The following is a 23,873-nucleotide window of genomic DNA, read 5'->3' on the forward strand; positions in this document are numbered from 1 at the left end:
TGCTGGAGACCACTCCCCAAGTCACACTGACACACTCGCGGGCTTCACAGAATGCTCAAAGCTAACATGTTTCATCCCTATGAGCGCATTTGATCCTGGGAAACAAATTGATGGATTCCTCCTTTACAGACAAATCAACAGAGGCTAAGAGAACAAGAATGTCCCTCCAACCTTTGACATATGGTTGCAGGAAAATCATACAGATTTGAGGATCATAGAGGATATGAACTCATAGAAGCACAGGAGAGTGTTCTGCCTCTTCTTCAGGAAAGACGCCTTGGCTGGGCTGATGAGCCAATTCCACATTTAAATCCCTTTGAGTATTTTCAAAGTACCCATATAACACTCTGCACATAAAGTGAGTCAAACCTCAAAGCAGATCTCAGTTAACATCTCCAGATTTGGTGATTGGCATTTTCCCTCCAGGGAATAAGTCCATCATCTCTTGGGATCAATCAACTTTGTTATATGGTTGGTCTGTTTTCTAGAACTCTTGTCTTCAAGTTTCTTGAGTGGCCTAATCAGCTGGTTGTCTAACATAGTGAGGAGAGCTCCAGAAATCTTCTGTTTAACAGTATCCGGTGATACTTGTTAGGAGTTGGAATTAGACCTTGAAATACGTTGAGCGGCATTTGACCAGGAGCCAGGTATTCATATACATTTGGGTAGAGTCTGTCTCATTCTTCATAGTGTGTTTTGGTTTAGCACACACACAAAAGGTGCTCAAGAACACTGTGCTGAGCAGGTGCTGTTGTGTTTTCAATATGCATGTGGAACTCACAGTTGCTTGTTTTGATGCATGTGTACATAAGAAATAGAAAGGTAGTTTTTCTCATTGGACATAGATGGCATGAAAATTAATTCCTTTTCTTGAAGAACATTTATAAGAAATATCAGTTCTTTTTTCTTTTTTTTTTTTCCGGTAAGGCATTAAAGTATGTGTTTGGGGGAACTAATGCAGGATTTTGCCTCTGAAGTGTTTGGACTACTTCTGGGGCTTTGAATTTTGTTTTTAAGTTTCCTAAACTGAAGCAAATGCTGCATAATAAAATTGAACAGTACCTAGGCCCTCTTCTTGACAAATGCATAGGAGCCAGGCATGGAAATGTTCCATTCATTTGGTGATCAGTGTTTTAATGTTTAGAAACTCACCACTCTTCCAAGCAGTTCTGATAATAGGTCTGCTCTCTTCTGCCTTTTTCTGATTAGTATTCTCATCAGTCAGGTACATAAAGTATGAATTTTTGGCCCCTAAATTTCTTAACTGCTGTCTCTATCCTCCGACAAAGCCTCCTGGTTATAATTACAAGTGAGGAAAATTAGGACCTAAGAAACAGAGGACCTCCGTACAATGACATCTGTCATACCACTAAAGCAAGAAGGCTCCGAAGAAGGTTTTATCTTCTTTTGTGTAATCTACCAAAGAGATATCGCTGACATTCACCATCAGCTTGTCCCCTTCATTCAAGGAGAACATGGCCCCTAGGTAGATGGGTTGGAACCAGTTGCTGCCTATTTCGCACACTGACTTGGTCCCCATTAGGAGCTGGGTTGGTTCGGGGTAGCTGTCTGTTACCTTGGTGATGACCACAATGATGGAGTCTGGCTTGTTTGGCCGCCTCCCTTGGCTGATTTCACCACACTCGGATGTGGTCCCTCGGAATGTCACCTGGGAGTAAACAAAGTAGTCTCCCGACTCTGGGATCACCAGGAATTTGTTGGTGTAATTCATCCGGTTCTTGGTGAAGGCCAAGCCGAGTTCATGTTCCCAGTGTAGAGCTGGGAACTGATTTTTCAAGGGCTGCATGGGAGTCTGTCTCACAACTGCAAAGACAAGAGGGTGGTTTCATTGCTTGTGTCAGAACCTAAGGAATTTGCTTAGAAAAATCTTACATTATTTTCAAAGAGTAAAGAGATTGGATAAAACCAACGCTAACAGTGTCCTTGAGAAGGAATGAGTAGAGGATGTGTGAATGGACATAGACTTCTGTTCAGAGAGTAGCATCTTAGGCAGGGGACCTCAAGCAAATCACTTGGCCTCTCTGGACTTGAATTTTCCTGTTTGATAAATTTGAATTTTTTCTGAGCCCTCTGATCTTAGAAACCAAAGAAGGTTAAAAAAAATCTCCTACTCTCCTTGCTCCAGGCACCTGAAATTCTGTCCACCCTCAACCTGATCCTAAACCTGAGCCAGCCTCCTGAAAATATGCTGGCCTCAGGATAAAGCATTCACTGAGCTGATCAAGCCAAACTTCCATCCCACTTCCCCATACATGGTTCTTTTTAGCTGTATGTACTCCCTTCTATAAAAGCAAAACCCTTCAGCCTATCTCTTGAGAAACTTGCAGACTTTATGGTCTGAGATCCTTCTGTTTGCAAGCTTCTTCCCTTTCCTACCTCTCCACTTTGCAATAATCCTTTTGCATAAAGTATTAAAGAGGATTTGTTTTTTGCTGTACTTTTCCTTAAAAAACAACAAAAAAAGAACAACATTAAAAAAAAACAAACGTAAAAAGAAAAGGAGATAATACCAGTGGAAAGGATTAAGAGATGATGTATGTTAGGAACGTCCTCTAAACTACATTCACTTTTACTAGCCTTTTGGTTTCGGAAATGCTGTGCTACTGAGAGAGATGTCAGAGAGAGTCATGTTCCCTATCACTTCCTTCCAATGCCTATTCCAAAGCCACATGAAACACAGGCAGTAATTAATAAAAAATTAGCATGCAGAACGCCAGAGATCCAGAAGATTTTGCAGTGCTTCTCCCACATCAAAAGGGACAAAATGTAAGCCAAAATACCACAGACTTGAGGAGTGAAAGGAGACGGGGACTCTGGACCACCCAGGCCCTGTTCTAATCCTGACTCTATAACATGGAGGCTCTTCTGTCTGAAACTCAGTCTCCTGTCTATGAACTGGAGACAAAGGTCTTGTTCTAAAGAGCAGATGAATGAGACGTGGACATTTTCATCATGATGGCTGGATACAGTGTTACTTCTATATATATTTATTCTCTTTCCCCAAATAAGCTAACATCTTTCATTTTGACATTAAAAAATAAACCTTTTTCATGTTATATATACTTTATATGTTTTTATGTTTGCATTATTTAAAATGGTGGCTCAGACAGTAAAGTATCTGCCTGCAATTCAGAAGACCTGGGTTTGATCCCTGGGTCGGGAGGATGCCCTGGAGAAGGGACTGGCTACCCACTACAGCTTTCTTGCCTGGAGAATCCTATGGACAGAAGAGCCTGGCGGGCTACAGTCCATGGGCTTGCAAAGAGTTGAACACAACTGAGCAACTAACATTTTCATTTTCACATACATTATATAGAATATATGAATGAATGCTTTTTATGAGGTTTTGTCTATAGCAGAAAAAAATTGAATCAAACCATTGATTCAAACCATTGATTTTGAATAAGATAACCTGCAATAAAACTGGTACTTTTCAGAAAAAAGAAAAACACATTTTAATTTCCTACAACTGCTTTTGAAATTCATAGCAATAACCATTATGTACTGTTGGCCACAGTTTGGGGATAGGTTATATTTAAAGAAGTGTTCAGCAAACTTCTCACCTGGTAAGTGACCAAAACCTGGTTCCCGGATTTTCTGAAGTGTCTTTCCCTTTGCTGACTATGTTGTGACTTCTTCTGCGATTATGACACACGTTTAGAATGTGTGTGGTCTTTCCTGATCCCTGCACTGAGTGGCCCCTGGACAGCTCTGTTCTTTCTCTGCAAAATCTGTAAAAGCCATTTTTACCAGTGACCTCTGATAGTCTGTACTCCCTCTTTGTGGGTGATGCAGTAGATTTAAAAAAGTCATCTCCTGGAACATCCCTGGCAGTCCAGTGGTTAAGACACCACGTTTCCACTTCAGGGGACACGGGTTCCATTCCTGGTCAGTGAATTAAGATCCCGTGTGCCGAGTGCAGTCAAAAATTAGAAAAAAAACAAAAACAAAAAACAAACCCCAAAACTTAATTTCAGATGATTAGAAGCAAAAGCATATATTTTCTAGACAAAGTCAGTTCTGTTAAATTGATATGCAGTTAGCTAGGTCAACACAGCAGCAAGCAGGACTTTGAGTAGCAAGTATGTTGTAGTGGAAATAGTTGGAGTCAGTCTCAAATCTCAACTCTTCCTCATCCTGTGACTTGGGAAAGTGAACTTAGTTGTCTGAGCCTCAGTTTCCCCATCTTATTGGGCTGATACACAGGTTGAAAGAGATTGTGAATGTAAAATGTCTACCATAGTGTTTAGTGTTTCAAAGTGTTACTCACTTAGCTGTGTCTGACTCTCTGAGACCCCATGGACTGTTGCTTGCCCGGCTCCTCTGTTCATGGAATTCTCCATGCAAGAATGTTAAGAGCAGGTTGCCATTCACTTCTCCAGGGAATCTTCATGACCCAGGGATCGAACCCAGGTCTCCTGCATTGCAGGCAGCTTTGTTACCACCTGAGCCACCAGGGAAAACAGTGGTGCTTGAGACATATTAAAAGCTCAGTGAACTTGGGATAGATTCCTGTCCCAATTTCCATTCCCCCCATTCAATAGGAAAAGGAGTGGCATCTCCATACTTGGTGTCTAGGATTTTCCTGCCAAGCCTGTTCATTATCTCCCATTTTCATAGGTAAGTGGTGAGTGATAGCAACTGACATCTCCCTGGCCCTCATCCTCACTTAGGACTCACCACAGTTCCCACTTGGTCAAACATTAAGGCAAATATGGGCCACAGGGATATCCCTTTGTGCGTTGCAGACTTTGTTATAGGTCAGAAGAATATGCTTCTTTTAACGCTCTAGTATTTCAGTGGGTTTTTAACACATCCTTCTGCACTGTCTTGCTCTCGTCTCTGGAGTCTTAGAAGTATGTGTGACTCCAGACACAAGGTGTCAGGAATGTCAACACTAAACTTAGGAATCTGACTAATTGGTGATGCTAAGAGATTGCTCTTAATCTTTTACATCAATGAAAATTCTTTAGAAATACCTAGCTGAGTGTAAATGTCCAATAAATTCATCTTGAATAGAGCACAGATGGACTCAATAAATTGGCAACTCAGGTGAACATTCATCTTTGACTAGATTTGTAATTATGTGACTCTCTGCATCTGAGAAAAGTCATTTCTGAATGAGCAAGTGTGAGAATGAAGGGAGAAATGATAGAGAAGGAGGAGAGCTGATAGAATCTGAAAGAAAATGCCCAAGAAACAAAGGGGCTTTGGACCCTTCAAGGGAAGAAGAAATCTGAAAACCCTTGACTGAGAGGAGTCTTTTTACCAAGGGGTGTGGTTTCCATTTTAAAGCTACACACTTGAGTTTTGGCAAGCACTGAAAGAAGCCTCAGGTCCATGGCCCTTAGCCTCTTCAAAAACACACTCAGAAGAATTACCTGTCAGGTGTGCCCTTGGCTTCTCCCTGTCAGCTCCAGGAGGTGCGTCTGTAAGGAAAGGAGAAAAATGCTTGTATGAATGGGAGGGTGACTGGAGTGAAGACGGCGTTTGGGGAGTTGCATGGTGCCTGCAACCGGAGAGAAGCATTCCTCTCCTCCAGCTTGCTTCAGGGTTTTTGTTTTTTTTTCCCCCAGGGGCAGGGCAGCCTCAGAAGAAATAATCTTGAACACAAGTGAACCTTGACCCCATGACTTTCGCCAAGTCATTCAACCTGAAACTCTGTTTTCTCATACCTAAGGTGGGCACATCAGTTCCTGCCATGGGTGATGAGTGCTCAAAGTGACTCCGGCACGTGGTTGGGTTCAGCAAGGCTCATCTTGCCTTCCCTTTGCTTCTGTCTGTTCTGTGGGAGCTGATTGGCCTTCTTCGTTGTCCCTTCAGCTGTATCCTCTGAGCCATCTGAATGTGCTAACAGAACTAGCTGGGCACTGCTCTGTGGCTATGTGACCGTGGCAAATCCCCTTCCCTCTCTGACCTCTGTTTCCCTGTCAGTTCTCAGAGATGATGATATTGGATAACTGTGTTCTAACTGTAGTAATAAAGATGATGTTATTGATGATAAAAAGAAGAATTATTGCATACATTTTGTGTGCTAGGTATTGCAAAAATACCTTTCCAGAAGTTAATCCACACTAACCTTGGGAGGTTGGTACCATTATCACCATTTTTATAGGTGAGTAAACTGAGACCGAGGAAGGTGAAATTATTTGTTTAAAGACTGTCAACTCCACAGGCCATACACTTGGCCATGGCACCATTCTGCCTTCCTAGTGACTGAGGAGGAGCCTCACTTTGCCTCTCAGTCTACATCTGAACTTCCCACATATCAGAACCGCAAGAAACGTTCTTGCACCCCACAAGAAATGGCATAAAATATGAACACACTTACAAGCTCGCTGATGCGAAGGTCCAATCTCCTGCTCTTTTGGAGTCTGTTGGGAAAGAAAGACATGGTTCAGGTCATCTGTGGTCCTTTTGACCCACTGCTCATATCATGAGCACAGTTAAGATGCTGCTGCTACGCAGCCTTGGTCCTCAGAGAGAAGGGAGATGGGCGTGAGAATATGGGTTGACGGCAGTCTCGCACCCAAGCTCTCTCCTTTCCTCTTCCAGCTCCCCAGTGACCTTTCTCTCTCCTAGGCTTGTCTCTGAAGCTCAGCTTTAACATTTTGTCCTCAGAGCTTTTCCTGCTCCATTCTAGGGCACTCTGACATCTTATCGTTGCTTCTGTTATTTGAACAAATAGCCACACTTGCTTTATTTTCTTTTCTTCAGCACAATTTAAAAATTGGAACTGTTGCAAAAAATGAGACTGAAAAAGAAATGACTGTACTTTCTCATCATCACCCTCCACAATTCTGCCTTATTGCTTTGTACTATATGAAGACTTTTTCATTCTTGCAACCCTAGTTTGTGAGCCATTTCAGATACCAAAGGGTAGTTAAAGAATAACTGCTTTGGGGGGTAGACAGACTGGATTTGAGTCCTGTTTCCACCATTTATTAACAGTATAATCTTGAGCAAGATACTTCCACTCCAAGCTTTGGCATTTTCATTTGAAAAATGGGAATAATAACATCCCCAGCAACAGATAACTCCTGGGTCAGAGATGAAGAAAATGTATGAGTCAGTGTGGAGAAGGCCTAGGAAATGAAGAACCACCACTCATAAGACTTGCATACGAACTCAGGAGCAAAACTAAGTTCTTAGTTTAGGAATAAGATCACTGTCTTACATTATCCAATGTTGTCTTCTCTGCTGTAATTTGACTCAACTCTGAGTCTTCTGATTTGGTTCTTGTAACTACATAGTCCACGTGACCACTGATCATAGTGTCACCATGAACACTTGGTTAATTTTACATTTTAAAATTCATGTGTGTATGTGTGTGTGTGTGCTTGTGAACGAGAAACTGTGTGAGTAAGAGAGAAGGCAGTTTTATCAGTGGGAGAGGGTGTAAGTCAATGTGTTTTTGCATCTGTGTGTCTACACATGTTGTATGTATGGATTCTCTGCATGTGCATATGTGGTCTTATGGATGTAACTGGGTTGTTGGTGGGTCTAGGTCTGAGCAGTTCTGTGATAACAGTGATCTTGTTAGAGCCCAGACCACCAGGCTTGTGTTACTCCCAAGACACGTTACCCAACTTCTACTAGAAGCCGCCCGCCCAAATTGTCTAGTGGCTTTCTCGCTTTCCCAGCACCCTTTTCTCCACTTGCGAGTTCTGTGGATGGCGCCACTACTGCTTCTCTTCAGTTACCAAGCCTGACGTTTGCTTGCTGCTTTCTTCTTCCACGAAGCCAAGTAGTATTTTTATTTTGAAAATTTTGTCATTCATGCCTCCATTCCAGGTTTCAGCACACTGCTCTCCTGGATCCTTCCCACAGCCTCCTAACAGGTCTTCCTCCACCTGGTTCCTCCTTTTCTTTAACCCATCTCTTAAGCTGCCTTCAAAGGGCTTTCTCTAAAGCATCACTTTGAGACACAACTCTGTTCCTAAACCTTTGGTGCCCCCTATAACCTTTCAGACACAGTGCTAAATGCTTATGTTGGAATTAAAGTACCAGCTGCCATCCCAGCCTTGTTATCCACTATTTATCCCTTTCCACGTCTTCTTTGGCTTCCGTGGTGGCTCAGCAGTAAAGAATCCGCCAGCAGTGCAGGAGACACATGAGACAAAGGTTTGATCCCTGGGTCAGGAAGATCCCCTGGAGGAGGGCATGGAAACCCACTCCACTATTCTTGCCTGGAGAATCTCATGGACAGAGGAGCCTGGTGGGCTACAGTCCCCGGGGTCACAAAGAGTTGGACACAACTGAAGCGACTGAGCAAGAGAAGCAGCAAGTTCTCTCTACTCCAGTCATTAGAGGCAACTAAGTGAATGATTCAAGAGACCTGAAAAAGGCAGTAAATGTAGCCTTATTTATTCCCTGAGTAGCGGCACTGTGCTGTGCTAAGCCCTTCATATGCGTTACCTCCTTCATCCTGGCAGTGAGTCTCTGCAGTGGATGCTCTTTATATCCTCATATTGAAAACTAGGCCTGGGGACACTAAGAAACTTGCCCAGTGTCTTATACCTGGAAAGTGGAGGAGCAGGGCTTTAGCCCAGGCCAACTGACTCCAGAATCCTAAGTCCTCAGCCATTATTCCTTCTAATCCCGGGCAAGTTCCTCATGTGCTGAGGTGGATGGATAAGTGCTAGAGGTTCCATGCACTGTGGCAGTGGGGGAAACACAGAGTCCAGAAAACAGGAACTTGGCCCAGAAGTAGGGGAATCAGGGGGGATTACCCTTGCACTGAGTCGTACAGGTATTAGCCATGTAATAAAGATAATGACCATTTTAGACAAGGCCAGAAGCTTGTGCAAGAGTCAAGAGGCTCAACAGAGCACAGGAGCAGTTGGGAAACTGGGATTTCCGCTGCCAAATGAACACATTATATGCTTTTAGCATAGTGCCATGAGCACAGTCATCTTTGAACACTTAAGCCCAATCAACATGATGACTTATCCAGCATGGATAACTTGGATGAGCTTGGTAGGTAGCGAAGCAGCCTAGAAATGAGCTCACTCTGCAGCCTGTTTCCTTACTTGTTATTGACACAGCTGATAAAGGACTTGCTCCTTTGGCAAGGTAGAAAACTGAAGGTGAATTTTCAGAGAGAACTGGGTAGCCTGGGTGCATCCCCTGGTGTAGGAAACGGTACCTTCCCCGGTTGGCCTTCTACTTCATTTAGTTCTTCGCTGAGAGATCTTTGTGAACATCCTGCTTATTTTTGTCTAAGCAGACTTTCAGCTAAGAGTCTGGAGCATTTCTCGTGGCTCAGAGTTCGATTGTCTTTAGCAAGAATTTGGGAATGAACACATTTCCCTGTTTGCTCTGCTGGATGTCTGTAACTTGGGCACACATTTTATTTTCATATATGGGTGGATGTGTGTGGGTTTGAAGTGGCCCACCCAGTATGCTACGAAACATCTGGAGGCTGTGACAGTGCCTGCCAGTTGGCAGGTTTGAAGAACAAAGCATTCCAAGAGTCTCCAAGAAGAAGGTCAGCTGGGACTCTCTTTCCAAGAACAGCATCTAAAGCCTTCCATTGCGATTTCTCTTTCTTTAAAAAATGATTTATCTATTTTTATTTTTGGTTGTACTGAGTCTTCGTTGCTGCACGCAGGCTTTCTCTAGTTGTGGCAGGCGGGGGCTTCTCTGTGTCGTGCTGCGTGGGCTTCTCATTGTGGTGGCCTCTCTTGCTGAGGAGCACAGGCTCTAGGGCACGCAGGCTCAGTCGTTGCAACGCATGGGCTCTAGAGCGCATGCTCAGTGGTTGTGGCCCGTGAACCCAGTTGCTCCATGACATGTGGAGTCTTCCTGCATCAGGGATTGAACTCATGTCCCTGGCATTGGCAGGAGGATTCTTAGGCACAGTAACACCAGGAAAGTCCACTTTTTCTCTTAATAATCACTCTATCAAGGAAGGAAGATGACTGTGATGAGAAGCAAGAATGAATAAACAGGAGATTTGAGAGGATGAAACAGAAAGTTTTCAAGGCAAGGTTTACGCATGTGTCCTGGCTTAATGCCTGTTGCTCTCAAGGTGGTTGCTTAGAAAAAATGTCAGTAAGTGGCTTACTGTCTTCCAACCCTGACACCTCTTTATCACTTTTGGTTATTCTGGGGTACCAAGGAGATGATGGCTCCTGAGAAATGCTGGTTACTGCAACATTAGCTCACAAATCTGAATAGATACGGAATCCAAGAGCACCCCTGAGAAATATACGTTATCTATTTCCCATTAAATGCCTTCTCAAATCACTGGCTGAGAATAAGGATCCAAGTTTTATTCCCCCCTAAGAGCATTTATCACTCCCTCAAGTGTTGTTGCTTATTTGTGGGCTTATTGCTTTTCTCTCTCTAGCAAGACTTGGTCTGGCTTGCTCACCCCCACATTCCTAGCACCTCAAGACAGTGCCTTGCTCCCCCACTGGATTGTCCAATTGATGCTCAGGCACCAGAATGACAGACAGAAGAGAGAGCAGAAGATGGAGTAAGATTCAGTTTCAGTGACTTTAGCCAGAATTTTACAACTTAGAAATCCAAAACTTTGCACGTATTCTAAATACGTGCAAAGTTTTGAGATTTTGTTTAAAAAAAAAAAATGATTAGGCAGAAGTGGATAGACATAATTGTTTAGTACAGAGGCCTTAAAGGTTGTTTTCATCAGGCTCTGCTTGGAGCATAGTCACAGCTCTAGAAATATTTGTTGAAAGCTGGCCAGGATCAGAATCAGAAAATGCAAATGTGTCTGCACACCAGCATATATGTTGATGGGAGAGTAGGACGCTTGCTACTTTGGTATTTATTAGCCCAAGCAAAGCAAACTCATGCTTTTTCCCCTTTAGTTCTTATGAAGTTAGTTAATAAAGGTAGAAGTGAAAGTGTTAGTTGCTCAGTCACTTGCGATTCTCTGGGAACCCGTGGACCATAGCCCATCAGGCTCCTCTGTCTATGGAATTTTCCAGGAAAGAATACTAGAGTCAGTTGCCATTTTTTCCTCCAGGGGATCTTCCCAACCCAGGGATTGATCCTGGGTCTCCTGCATTGCACGAAGATTCTTTACCATTTGAGTCAGCAGGGAAGATATTTCTTTTAGATCAGGGAATTTTCACTTGCATTTGATTTTTTTTTTCCCCTTATTGCTTTTTTTTTTTGAGGGGATGGTGCAAATAGATTCCATAGCGTGTGTGTGCTCAGTCATGGTCCACTCTTTGCGATTCCGCGGACTGTAGCCTGCCAGGCTCCTCTGTCCATGGGGTTTTCCAGCCAAGAATACTGGAGTGGATTGCCATGCCCCTCCTCCAGGGGATCTTCCCAACCCACTGATTGAACCAGCGTCTCTTGTCTTACCTGCATTGGCAGGCAGACTGTTTACCACTGTGCCACCTGGGAAACCGACTGGTAAAGAACCTGCCTGCCGAAGCAGGTGAGACATGAGAGGCCCGGGTTCAATCCCTGGGTCGGGGAGATTGCCGAAACAGGTAAGACATGAAAGACCCGGGTTCAACCCCTGGGTCGGGAAGATCCCCTGGAGACTGGTAAAGAACCTGCCTGCCGAAGCAGGTAAGACATGAGAGTCCCGGGTTCAGTCCCTGGGTTGGGAAGATCCCCTGGAGAAGGAAATGGCAACCCACTCCAGTATTCTTGCCTGGAAAACCCCATGGACAGAGGAACCTGGCAGGCTGCAGTTCATAGGTTGGCACAAAGTCGGACATGACTGAAGTGACTTAGCAGCAGCAGCAACTCAAACTAACCATGACCTATTACTTCAGACATTTTGGAAATTCTGTAATACGTCCAACAAGGAAAAAGGAAGGATGGAGGGAAGGAGGAGACTGCAATCTAGTTGAGGGCTCCTTGGTGCCAGGTACTATTAGTGCTTTTGTGCTTGCCTCATCTAGTACTCCAGTTGCCCTCAGGAGAGGTTGTCACCTGTTTATCGTCTTTATAAGTCAAAGGCAAAGAGAGGGAGGGATCTGAACCTTTAGACCAAGTACAGACTGGTACATGTCAGGAGCCCTATAAACATTAGCTGACTACATGGTGGATGAGCCTGAAGTGATATGGTCTTTGAGATTCTCTTATTGGCATTTCTCCAGAAAAATCCCTTGAGCATGTTTTAACTAATGACGCACTTATCCTTTTTCCCATAGTCTGTACTATGGGAAATACCATAAATACCACATAAATACATAAATACCACATAAATACCACAGTTGCAAAGGCATAAACGCTCTATGACCCGTAACGTTCTCCCAGCACTTCGAGGAGAAATACACAGGTGCGTGTTGCCTTGCCTTTTCCTTTTGCAATTTCCTGTTGGTACTTGCACAAGGATATACCCAACCAGGAAATGTTTGATGCCAAGGCCATTTCATTTCATCCTCCTCCAAGGTGTGCTGGATGGAGCTTTACATGGAACACTCCAAGTGGTGCAAGGCAAAGAATGTGGTGTTTGCAGCCCAACAAAAGGTGGAAATCTCAGCTGTATTATTTCCTAGTGGTTACAGTGGTAAAGAATCCACCTGCAGTGCAGGAGTTGAAGGAGATGCAGGTTCAGTCACTGAATCAGGAAGATCCCATGGAGGAGGAACTGGCAACCCATCCCAGTATTCTTGCCTGGAGAATCCCATAGACAGAGGAGCCTGATGGGCTACAGTCCATAGGGTTGCAGAGAGTTGGACATGACTAAGCACATAAACATGATAACCTCAATGAGACAGTCTCATCAGTAAAAGCAAACTGATTCTTTCCTCCCAAGACTGTTGTGATGGCTAAGAAAGACCATGTGCATAGAGTAGGAAGCCGATTCATTTTCCTTCTTTGTTTGGGCTCAGTCAATCCTTATGGTATGTGTTGTTGGTTCTGAAGGAGGAAACAGAACAGGCTCTATCTTGAAAGCAGGACTCCATCTTGGGCCGGACTAATGGACTTTGAGCTATATGCCCAGAATCTATGGAAACGACACACCAACTGGAAAACCAGGCCCTCGGCAAGGAAGAGCCCCAGGGCTCTCCATCGCCTAAAAGAATACCCTAATTATCTGTGCAACTGAATAGAATCATACATTCTATTATGCTTATTGGGATATGACCACAAGCCTATTGATAATTGTCCACTGTTAACTATCTGGAGAAGGCAACAGCAACCCACTCCAGTACTCAGGCTTAAGGCATATGAATCATGGGTTAACTTTGATTGTATCTTTCTTTTTCCTTTGTTCAGACTAGTTTCAGGGAATTTGGGGAGGTGGGTTTGGGCATGTACACTTAGGCTATATAAGGTTTTCACAAAAACTGGCTGGGGTCCTTGGCTAAGAGGAGACTGCCTTGGGCCTGCCGGTGTAATAAACTGCACTCTATTGTCTGCATTGTCCTTCTGAGTGAGTTTGTTTCCCAGCACGTGTGGCTACAACAGTTCCACATACCTTCCCTTCATCCCCACCGCTGCAGTGGTAAACAGAAGCCACCCTTGGGTCTCTTTATGATGAGTGGCACATTTGGATCCTTTTGACCCTCTGGATGGCTCTCTCCTCCCAACAGGAGGCCTCCTTAGTCCACAGTTTGCTTCTAGACTCCTGCCCTTGCTGAGTCTACAGGAGTTGAAGGATTGGGATATAGCCTCACCCATTCAAAGCCCATGCTTGTTGCTGCTTTCAGCTGCAGGGCCTTGTTAAGGACACCAGGCTGGGGGATGACCTCTGAGAGGCACGGTGCTGCTGCCGCTGGGCTGCCTCTGCTCTGTTAGAAGAGGACGCTGGCCTTGAGTGATGTGTGTTTATTTTAAAGAGGGAATGGATGGATCATGGAGTCAGTAGCCAGGAGCTCCAGCGGAAGTGTGCAATTCACATACCTGCTCAGTTGCCCTCCCTTCCTTTCATTTCTGCAGTGCACCCTCACCTCCTCTGGATTCTCTGCACTTTGCCTCTGGTTTGACCTTGGGAGTGGGCTGGGCTTCTCCTCCAGTTGTGCCCAGACTCCTTGAGGCTACAGCAGAGGCAGCCACTGAATGCTCAGGGTTCTGCAATTTACAAAAAGCACTTCTCTCAACTGTGTTTCCTCTAGACAAGCAAAGGGGCTTAATCCTTACATCCAACAGAGGGAACAGCTTCAGTGAAATAAAGCACTTAAAGGTGGCCTCAGCAGAGAAATGATGTCTGTGGAGCATCTATCATATGGCAATAGCTTTCTGGACATCGTGCAGAATTCTCAATGCAATGCCATGAAGAAAATGTGTTACTCTCTCTGTTTTATAGATGGGGAGTTTAAGGCTTAGGGAGGTCAGGTACCTTGTGCATTCTTCCATTCTCCTGTCCATCCAGGAAACACTTACGAGTGCCTTCTGTGTGCTAGGGACTGCCTGGTGTCTCCGGAGGAGAAAGGGAAGTCGCATTTTTGAGCACTTATTATGTGAAAGGCATTTTCTAGGGTATCATTTTTAAATCCTCTCTGACTACCCCCAGAAAGTGAATAATTTGTTGGCTTTATACTCAAAGGCAGACTAGCCTCACGGTTAAGAGGAACGAACATGCACAGGGGTTCTGATCCCAATATCGCTCTGTGTATGGTTTAGACTTTCTAAGCCTCAGATTCATCTTCTCTAAAACAGAGATAATAGCAGTACTTTCTTCATTGTGTGATTTCAAGGATTAACTGAGATGATGCACTAAGCATCAACAGTAAGCATTCACTGCACGTGTGGCATGCCGGATCCCACATTAAGAACTTTATAGGCGTGACCTCATGTGCTTGTCTCAAAACTCTGAATATGAAAAAGCTTAGAATGGAGTCTGGTATATAATAAATTATAATGTGCTTAGTCGCTCAGTCATGTCCAACTCTTTGTGACCCAAGGTACCCACCAGGTACCTCTGTCCATGGGGATTCTCCAGACAAGAATACTGGAGTGGATTGCCATGCCCTCCTCCATGGGATCTTCCCAGCCCAGGGATTGAACCCCGGTCTCCCACATTGCAGGCGGGTTCTTTGCCGTTGAGTCTCCAGGGAAGCCCACAGATCATAGTAAGGTCACAGTTGTGGCCTGGAAGGGCCATGGCTGTCCCTGTAGTGTGTGCCATGCTGAAGCCTGAGCTGGCGTCGCTGTTGGGTCCCGCTGATCTGGAGCAAAACCAGGATGTCTCAGGGGCCATGTGGAGGAGAAAGAGGGGTGCGGGGAATAAGAGCCAGGAGCCTTGCAGGGATTTTCAGGAAAGGCTGGAACTGAGATTGGAGGGGACGGAGGAGAGGTGAGGAGAGTACATGCAGATGATTCTAGAGGTAGGACCTGGAGGAAAGGACTGAAACTGACGGTGGGGCAGCCCTGGGAAGCCATGCCTCCCGTGGCATTCCTGACTATTCATCACACAGCACTGAGTGCCTGACCTGTGGATCTGTGCTGGGTTCGGGCTGAGCCAGTGCGGTGCATTCAGCTATGCCTGGAATGCAGACTCTGTGCTGGAGGGAAGATGAAGGCCTAGACTCCAGGTACCTGTGGGCCTGAGTCAGAAATGTAGACCACCACTAAAGGCCAAAAGAATGCCTGAGCCATGTTCAAGAGCAGCTGGGAAAAGATGCACTGGAGTGTGGGTGAAGGGGGCAAGACCAGGGTGGAGAAGGAGGTATGAAGACAGCTCACAAATATCAGAGACCAAGAAAAACCTTCCAGTGCCAGAACCTGCTCTCTGGACTGCTGATGGCAGATTCCAGGAAGGCTGCTGAAATCGTCCTCTTGTGACGTAATTTCCATGAGCAGGGAAGTTCCCGGAGCCTAGCTCCTACGACTGCTAATACTCCACACCCTGCCAGATACTTTAAGTGTTTTATTTCTAATTATCCCTATTTCATACATTAAAAAGCTGAGGCCCAGGAAGATTAGGTAACATGGCTAAGAAGTGGCTAAGCCAGAATTCAAATTGGGTTTGAATTTTTGACTCACGGTTTTTCCACAATGCAAATCTATGTAGCATGCTTCAAGAGTCTCAAATGCTTCACTGTGTCTATTTTTCTTTTTTTTTTTTTCTGTATAGGTAACAAATATATTTTGTCCAAAATGTTATGGGTTCAAGAATATCTCCCTATTTCATTTGTTACCCAGCCTCCCCAGTTTCCCTACTTGGATACTAACAGAGTTATCAGTCTATTTAATCGTCTTCCTTGAGATAGTCTATGCATTTATAGACACATCCATATATATTAATATACATTGTTTTTTCAGAAAATGAAGTATTTCGCATTCTATATGCTGTTATGTACTTTGGTTTTTTTCACCTAACATACATCTTCCAGAAAGTCCCACCCGTTCATACGAGATGCTTCATTTTTAGTTTCCCATTGCATGAAAGGACCATAATATATTTAATTGATGCTATATTTATGATCGCTTCATCTAAAGGCAACTAGCCCAACCTTCTCAAATCTAATTTTTATTTCTTCTCTGCAACTTACTGGATAACATGTCACATTGAATCTTTCCTAACACATTTCCTGAAGGAAGAGTCCTGTTTAAAGTATTTTCTTTTTTTAACAGTGCTGGTGACCGTTTTTGTTGCTGCTAGGAAAAACCTGGAAGACTACACACAAGTCGCTGTTGCTTTTCCAAAGTCTAGCCTAGGGACCCAGCAAGAAAGGAACTGGTCCTGTTTTCTGGTAGCGTGGGGCCAAGCAAACACAGACGTAGGATCTAGCTCTAGGCCTGCCCCTGACCTGCTCTGTGACCCTGGACTTTTCCTTCGCTCCTCTGATTCTTGGCTTCCTGAACTGTAAAACGAGGACATTCTACTAGATCAAAGGTCAGCAAACACTTCCTGGGAAGGGCCATGTAGTAAATATTAACTCCGTGGACCACAGGGCCTGTCACAAATACTTTACTGTTTGTATGAAAATGTCCAGTGTGTAATGTATCCAGTGTGAACATGTTCACTGTGTAAGCGAATGGGTGTGGCTGTGTTTCCACCACACACACTGGGTGAGATTTGGCCCATGGATCATAGCTGTTGACCCTTGGACTAAGGGTATTGCCATCTTTTAATTTCTATAAATCTCTGAAGAGCCCTGCTACTAAGGGAAAGGAAGGGACAGACACCCAGCAGTGCCTAGATTGCCAAGTACTTTCGAGGGGCTTTACGAAGTTTCCTTAGCATCCTCAGGGCTCTTCTGTGGGGTGGGTATGATGGGAAAACGGAAACTTGGGGAGCTTCTGCGTGTTGCTCACTCTCTTCCTTTCAATCCCCTTTGAGCCTCCTCTTCTCAAGCCTCAGCTCTCTTCTGAGGTAGATTAGAAAAGATCCTCAGGGATGCTGGCCTCCTACGGTTGTTCCACGGGTGGAATGAGGAGGTCTCTCAGTGCAACCCTCACAGGGGGAAGAGGCCAGGTGAGGACCTGGCACGCAAGAGCACTGGAGCCCTGAGGGGACCTCGGGGAGCCAGAGGGGCTGAGGAGCCAGAGGCAGGGAAGAAGGGTGAGGGGTGAAAGATGAAGCCACCGCGGTGGGGCCAGTACGCAGTGCAGTGAAGAGGTTCCCAAGAATCACTGCGGCTCCCATGGGGAGAGTCAGGATCAGGCCCCTCTTTACAGGATCTCTCATTTTGCAGAGTTCTCCTATTCCCTATGCTCCACAACTCCCCAATACACGAGGGTGATCCCCTCTCGCATCCATGCAAAGGGGCAAATGTGCTTTTGTTGGCTGAAAGCTTGATTGTGGATGGGGCGGTGGAGGAGGGGAGGTAACAAAGAAACCAAGGCACCCTGGATTTGTCAACTCTGAGGCTTCGCTCCAACCCCCTACTCTGCGACCTTGGGTGCTCCACTGAGCTCTAGCTCCAAGTTCCCCGTCTGCCAAATGCCTCTGTTCCCCCTCTCACTGCCTCTCTAGGTTGGGATGAACGTCCAGTGGGATCACATTTGTGAGCTCACGCTACATGTGTGAGATGGGAGCTCATAGCATATATTCGATATTGTCTTTAACGTGTTATCATCAGCTTATCCTCTGCTGCTTAGCCAGCTCTTCAGGCCTATGAATATATTTGAAGGTCTGGGTGACCCTCCTCTCTTAATTTTTCTTGTGTTAGCATTGATTTGCCTGGGCCTGAAAAATCATTCCATAAACAAGCTCAGATCCTGTGGATCTCACTGCAGGCTGTCAGCAGACGGTGGTTGTGGGGCTGGGTGGGGGTGGTGAAGAGGAGGAGGAGGTGAGGACGGGGACACAGAGGGGAAGCCCATGGAAGGGAGGATGGGGAAGGTGGCGATTTGCCCCTAGGTGCCTCTGGGCAGCCCCCACAAAGCGGGGCTTTGTATCTGCAGGGCTTGTGGAATGTTTCAGGCTCTGAGGGAGACAGATCTGGGTTTGAGATGTGGATCTAGGTCTTACTAACTGTGGCATCTACGTCATAAGGACAAGTGCAAATGAAAAATAAGAAGCTTTGTTCAAAATAAGAGAAATTTCTTTCCCTTCCTCTTTCCTCGAACATTTATGTTAGAAAACTCATAAGTGGTTTCTCTCTGCTTTGGAATGTATAGAAACTCAAAGACCACATAGGTCTCTTCTTGCCACCCTCTCCCTGGACCTGGGAGCATCTCTCTGAAATGTGAACATCAGGAAAGATAATACCCCCACCTCCCAGTTACAGTGCAAAGGTAGGTACCTAATTCAGGTGGGCACCTTGCTCCGAGTTGCAAGACTACCTTCTATCATAGAGAAATTAGAAGTTGGCTTGCCCTCTGGAGAAAGCCAATCAGCTACCACAGCTGTCACTCCAATTACAGGAAGTTTGGATGGACCCCGTGTGACAGCCGGTGCCGGCAAGTCCTCTGAACGCGTTCCTGTGGCTCTCCCCACATTTCCAGCATGTAAACGGCACCTGCACGTGCTTTATTAGTGCTGTCAGAGCACAGATATTAGAATCCTTTTTGTTAGAAAGAGGAACAGGCAAACACACACACACAGAAGCCTCATGCTTATGCACACAACCGGAAGCTCCTGAGCTGGGCTTCAAAGTCGGGCGGCTAAGAACCCTGACATTTCATCGCCATGTCTACCCAAGCTGTACTGGTAAACTGATTTTCCGTCTTGAATCCCACTGTCTTCCATCCCCTCTGAGCTAGTTATTGTCTGCTAGCCTCTCTGGGTCCACTCTCTGTCCTGTGCCTGGCGAGTCTTCCCTCCTGGCAGGCTGCCTCCCTGGCTCTTTTGAATCCAGCTTCCAGCTGAGTTCTGCCCAATGGGGTGAGAGGCTGGGACCAGACACTGGTCAGAGTTTCCCTTGCCCGCTTTCTGTTGCCTCTCTGCTGCCCCTCCAGGCAGGCCCTCTCCTACAAGTTAGGTCTCCTTGGGTTTTTTTAAAGCGCCTCCCTCTGTTTGCCTCTTCGGGTCAAGAGGCAGTGACCAACTCTATACTGTTGGTAGCACCAGGATGCTGCCAGCCCTGTGGTTCCCATTAATCCGTCTGCATTTTAGCAAATTGACCTTTCTTTGAACCTCTTTTAAATTCTTTAAACATTCTTATTTAAGTCTCTTCTTTAAATAGGGCTGGTGTTTCTTTTCAGGACTCCAATTCCTGCATGCTCCCCAGCCTTAACCTCATTTCCCTTTCTCTTTCTTCTGACCAAGAACTTGTATAACCTGACCAAACCACAGCTCCAAAAGTCCCCGCATGTTCACTCTCCAGGGAGATTGATTTAGCAATGACAGAATGGAATATTAACTTCTGCATCTCTTGAGTGCCTACAACAGGGCAGGCACGTGGTTCCTTCACTCACAGGGCTTCCTGTCTAGTGCCAGCTTGTGCCTAGACTCTCTTCCTGACTGGATACATCACTGCCCCCTGAGGGACCACAGCATCCAACCCAATGGACTTTTAGATCAACACCCCTGGGCAGAGACAGGGTTTTCCATCAGAACCAAGGAGAGCTCAGGTTGGAAAGCACTCAGTGCCTCATTCAAGAGCACCCGACTCTTTCTGGCTAAAGAGGGACAGAGTCCAGAATGTTGACTGGACTCTACAGTTTGACTTTGTAGGAACCAGCCCCACAGTGGTCTAGGGTCACAGCCCAGACCCCCATGCCCTCCTGTTCTCCTGTAATTATGAGCAGCAATTCTGGTTGTCTGCCTGTTTCTACATTTCCTGAATGGTGGTGGCATGTGGCCATGGATGCTGGTGTCCGAATCTCAGCCGGTGTCAGTCTCAGGGTCCTAATCTCTGCTGACCCCGATGGGTGGTGAGAGTTACACGCTCACCATGACTGGTTCAGCATGTCTCTGCTTTCAAGTACCAGCAGTGCTTAGAGAACAGGTTTCCAAACTAACTGAAGAACCTGTTTTCCCCTCTGAAATTTAATACTTTGGACTGAAGTTAAATAACTTATCACAGATTATGCAGGAGAGTTTTTTAAAAAAGGGTATTGCTTGAATGACACATTCTTCAGGCTTTGAGGTTTTTGGAGTTCCTAGTCTGGAACTGTTTTCCCCCATCACCTGTCAGCACTCTCCAACCATTGCATCACTGTTTTCCTAGACCCAATATTCTTTGACTAAGCTCCCTGACACCCCACCCCGACCAAGACCGGAGAGAGAAATAATCAGGTAGGAGGTTCTCTTTTGAGCTTTGATAAAGAATATTTCCAAACCCAAGAAAGGGGGTTGATTAAATAAATTATAACACATACATATACAGCAATATAATACAACCATCTATGTCATCATGCTGCTGTGAATTTAGTAACAATAAATAAAATCACAATATATTAGGAGACTCAAAATAAACCCATCTTATTGAAAAGTACCCCAAAATGTTAATTATAGTCACCTCCATGCATTATGGGTAATGATAATTATCTTTTTCCCTTTATCTGTATTTTCTTTTTTCGACAACTATGTATTAGTTTTGCACTTCCTCCCCCCATAATTTAGCTTTTTTTAAAGAAAAGGAATACCCCCAAATTATCAGTACATTATAAGTATCTAAATACGTGGCTTGAAGTTCTTTCCAAAATAAACATCCAAAGGCACAATTCATACCCTGGCAATGTTAAGAGTAAAAACCAGTTTGGACTTCTCCACGCCTCACATTCTACCTCTCTTCTGCATGTGGAAGCAAGCACCGTGATGGATCCCGGAGCTCTGTCCAGGGCTGCAGTAGTGGCCAGGTGGCCTCTGGAGGTCTGCGGACCCCCAGGTCACTGAGAAGTCTCACTTACCCGGAGCTCACATGCCTCTCCTTGGGCCCGGAGCTGGCCGACGAGCAGGTAGGTGGTGAGTGCGGCCAGGATGGGGATCGACAGCAGGCAGCAGGTCAGAGGCCAGTGTGCACTGCTCCTCCTGGACGCCAGCCCAGCCCTGGCCTTGGGCCTGCAGCCGCCATCCTCCGGCAGCATTTCCACGCTGGCCGTTTCCCCGAAGCCCAGTGTCAGGCTCTCTGCCATGCTCCTGCTGCTCCTAGAGTTGCCTCCAACTCCTTCTGGGCCGAGAGACCCCCCATTAAATAGAAGCCCAGCTCTCGCAGTGGATGAATTAATCACTGCCTACTCCTCCCCTTGCCCGCCCCCCCCTCCCCTTTCCACAACACACTTGGCCCCACCCCACCCTGCTAGGGAATGCACCGCCTACAACAGAAACCAAGTTTGGTTTAAGGAAAAAAAAAAAAGAGAAGGAGAAGAAGAAGAAAGCTTTCCCAAGCATATTTATATACAGTGTGCTCATGTGCTCCTTCCTTCATCTACAGAAGGAAGTCAGGAAAGTCCCTGGAGGAGGAGAAAAAGAATTCAAGTCAGTGGGTGGAGCCAATGAAAACATACCTGCTCCCTGGGCTGCTGGAGGCCTGCCCGCGTGCCAGTCTGGGAGTGTGCGTCTTCCGGAAGTGAAAGTGAGGATGGGGAGGTGTGCCCTGTGGCTTGCGGACTGGCAGATGGAAATCATGTTTGCATCACCACTTTGCAAAGTGCTGCCAAGCCCTCTGCTTTTTTAGGTCTCCTAGGAGCTTATTCCCATTGCACAGATGGGATGACTGATGTCCTGAAACGAAAATGCACCGGCCCTAGGTCAGCCAGGGATTAAGACACAGGAGCTAGGAAGACGATCTGGTTCTTCCAAATCATGTTTTAAGCTTCTTTCACACGGTTGCTTATGAAAGGAAAGTGTATTTTTAGCTTGTGTTGACCAACCTGTGTTTGTTTGAGGCAAGAGTATGAGGTAATAAGAGGTGACTGTCTATACAGAGAGGACACCCTCTGATGAGTCCAAAGTTGACTGAGCCCAAGCTGGGCGTGCCTGGGGGCCATCACGTGTAACAAAAGGCTAACACTGATTAAATGCTGGCTTTGTGCCGGTCACTCTTCTGAGTGAGTGAAATGTATCAATGGAATTATTCCATCCTGAGATGACCTTTTGGTGTAGAAATGTTGCTCTTCCCACCTGACAGATAAGGAAATGAAAGCGCAGAGAATAAGCGAGAGAAGCAGGCTTGGCACCGGGGCAGGCTGGTTCCAGAGACTCCCAACCATTACGTTACATGGCATGTCCACGGACACCCGCACCGTTCCACCCAGACTGCCATCCCTTCCAGGTGCAGGTTGCAGAGGCTTCCTGGAGAAAGAGGTGGTGTTGGACAAGACCTTGAAACTTAGGGAGGGTGATACTGGAGAAGAAGAGAGGGCCTTACAAAAAGACGGGTTACAGAAAGAGGAAAACTTAAGGGTGTCCTGTGGCATATGGTGGAAACCAGTCTGACTTGTGCCTCCATTCAGCGGCTACTTCTGCTTCTATCACAGCTGGAACCCTACAGGCTACTTGGAAAAACCGTGCATGACCTACCCACCGTCACTTCTCCACAACGTCCAGCTTTTCTCTTGTTATTTTCCAAGCTGTGGTTCCCTCAAGTGCACTGTGGACTAGCTGCTCTGTTGTATTTGCTGTTCCTCCACTGTTTCCCCTGTCATTGAGTATTTCATACTAGATTGTGACTGTTTCATCATCCTCAGTAAAATATCAAATCTAAGACGGCAGACATGTCCCTTCGTGTTGCTTCTAACGTAGTAACTGTCACACCATAGAATCTTAACCAACACCTATTGAAATAAGCATCTAAAATATTCTCAAAGAATCCCAGCCAAGGGTGTGTTCCTTGGGTACCTATTCTTGGTTTAACAAATCAATAAGAAACTTTTCCTTGAGATTAACCTAAATCTTTGCTATAGTAACTTTTAAACATGTAATCACACTTAGTATCGAATCATCCTGAAGGAGTTTATAAACGTGTACTTACCCTTGTAGTTCTTTTTTAGAGGGTTGGTGTGCTTGATCAAGCCACGGTCTTGTAAGTGTATGGGTTCAAATGAAGAGGTATGTATTATCACCTTCAATATAAGAAGGTCTTGAAAAACGGTGAACACTAAAAACACCAGACTGGGTATCTGGAGACCTCAGTTTTAGTCTCGTGGGTGTGCAACCTTCAGAACTCCAGGGGACGCTCCTCTTTCTGATGTATCTGATTATCTGCAAAATGTGGTAAATAAGCTTGTTATGGGCTTCCCAGGTGGCACTGGTGGTAAAGAACCCACTTGCCAATGCAGGAGACATAAGAGACACAGGTTCAATCCCTGGGTCGGGAAGATCCCCTGCAGGAGGAAATAGCAACTCACTCCAGTACTCTTGCCTGGAGAATTCCATGGACAAAGGAGCTTGGTGGGCTATTTCCATGGGATCGCAGAGTTGGACACGACTGAAGCAACTTAGAACGCAGCACACAGCCTTGTTATAATTCTGTTTAAAGTAAGGGTCACTGGATTCTGAATTTGTGCCTGGGGAACTTCCTGTGGGAAGAGGATAAGAGTGTTAGGTATAGACCTATTAGACAGCTATTTGAGAT

The 23,873-nt window shown here is 45.6% G+C and overlaps 1 protein-coding gene across 1 annotated transcript; it reads right to left on the minus strand.

Annotated features, from left to right (window-relative positions):
- Window positions 1–897: 897 nt before the first annotated feature.
- On the minus strand, window positions 898–21,740 carry TNFSF15 (TNF superfamily member 15). Its single transcript, XM_086413888.1, has 4 exons — window positions 21,208–21,740; window positions 6,353–6,395; window positions 5,403–5,450; window positions 898–1,824 (listed from the first exon to the last, which is right to left on the minus strand). The coding sequence occupies exons 1-4, from the start codon at window positions 21,430–21,432 to the stop codon at window positions 1,370–1,372; spliced, it is 771 nt and encodes a 256-aa protein (XP_086270014.1). The 5' UTR covers window positions 21,433–21,740; the 3' UTR covers window positions 898–1,369.
- Between the last annotated feature and the right edge of the window lie 2,133 nt (window positions 21,741–23,873).

The sequence above is a fragment of the Bos grunniens genome, chromosome 8, assembly GCF_055505025.1.
Source record: "Bos grunniens cultivar Pamir isolate PY7600 chromosome 8, Bosgru_T2T1.0, whole genome shotgun sequence".
Taxonomy (NCBI): Eukaryota; Metazoa; Chordata; class Mammalia; order Artiodactyla; family Bovidae; genus Bos; species Bos grunniens.

Coding starts and splice junctions, on each gene's coding strand:
- TNFSF15 (XM_086413888.1), bottom strand. CDS start 21,432: ATGGCAGAGAGCCTGACACTGGGCTTCGGGGAAACGGCCAGCGTGGAA. Junction 6,396..21,207: donor GAGAGGCATGTGAGCTCCGG/GTAAGTGAGACT, acceptor CTTTCCCAACAG/ACTCCAAAAGAGCAGGAGAT. Junction 1,825..5,402: donor GCCAAGGGCACACCTGACAG/GTAATTCTTCTG, acceptor TTGTCTTTGCAG/TTGTGAGACAGACTCCCATG.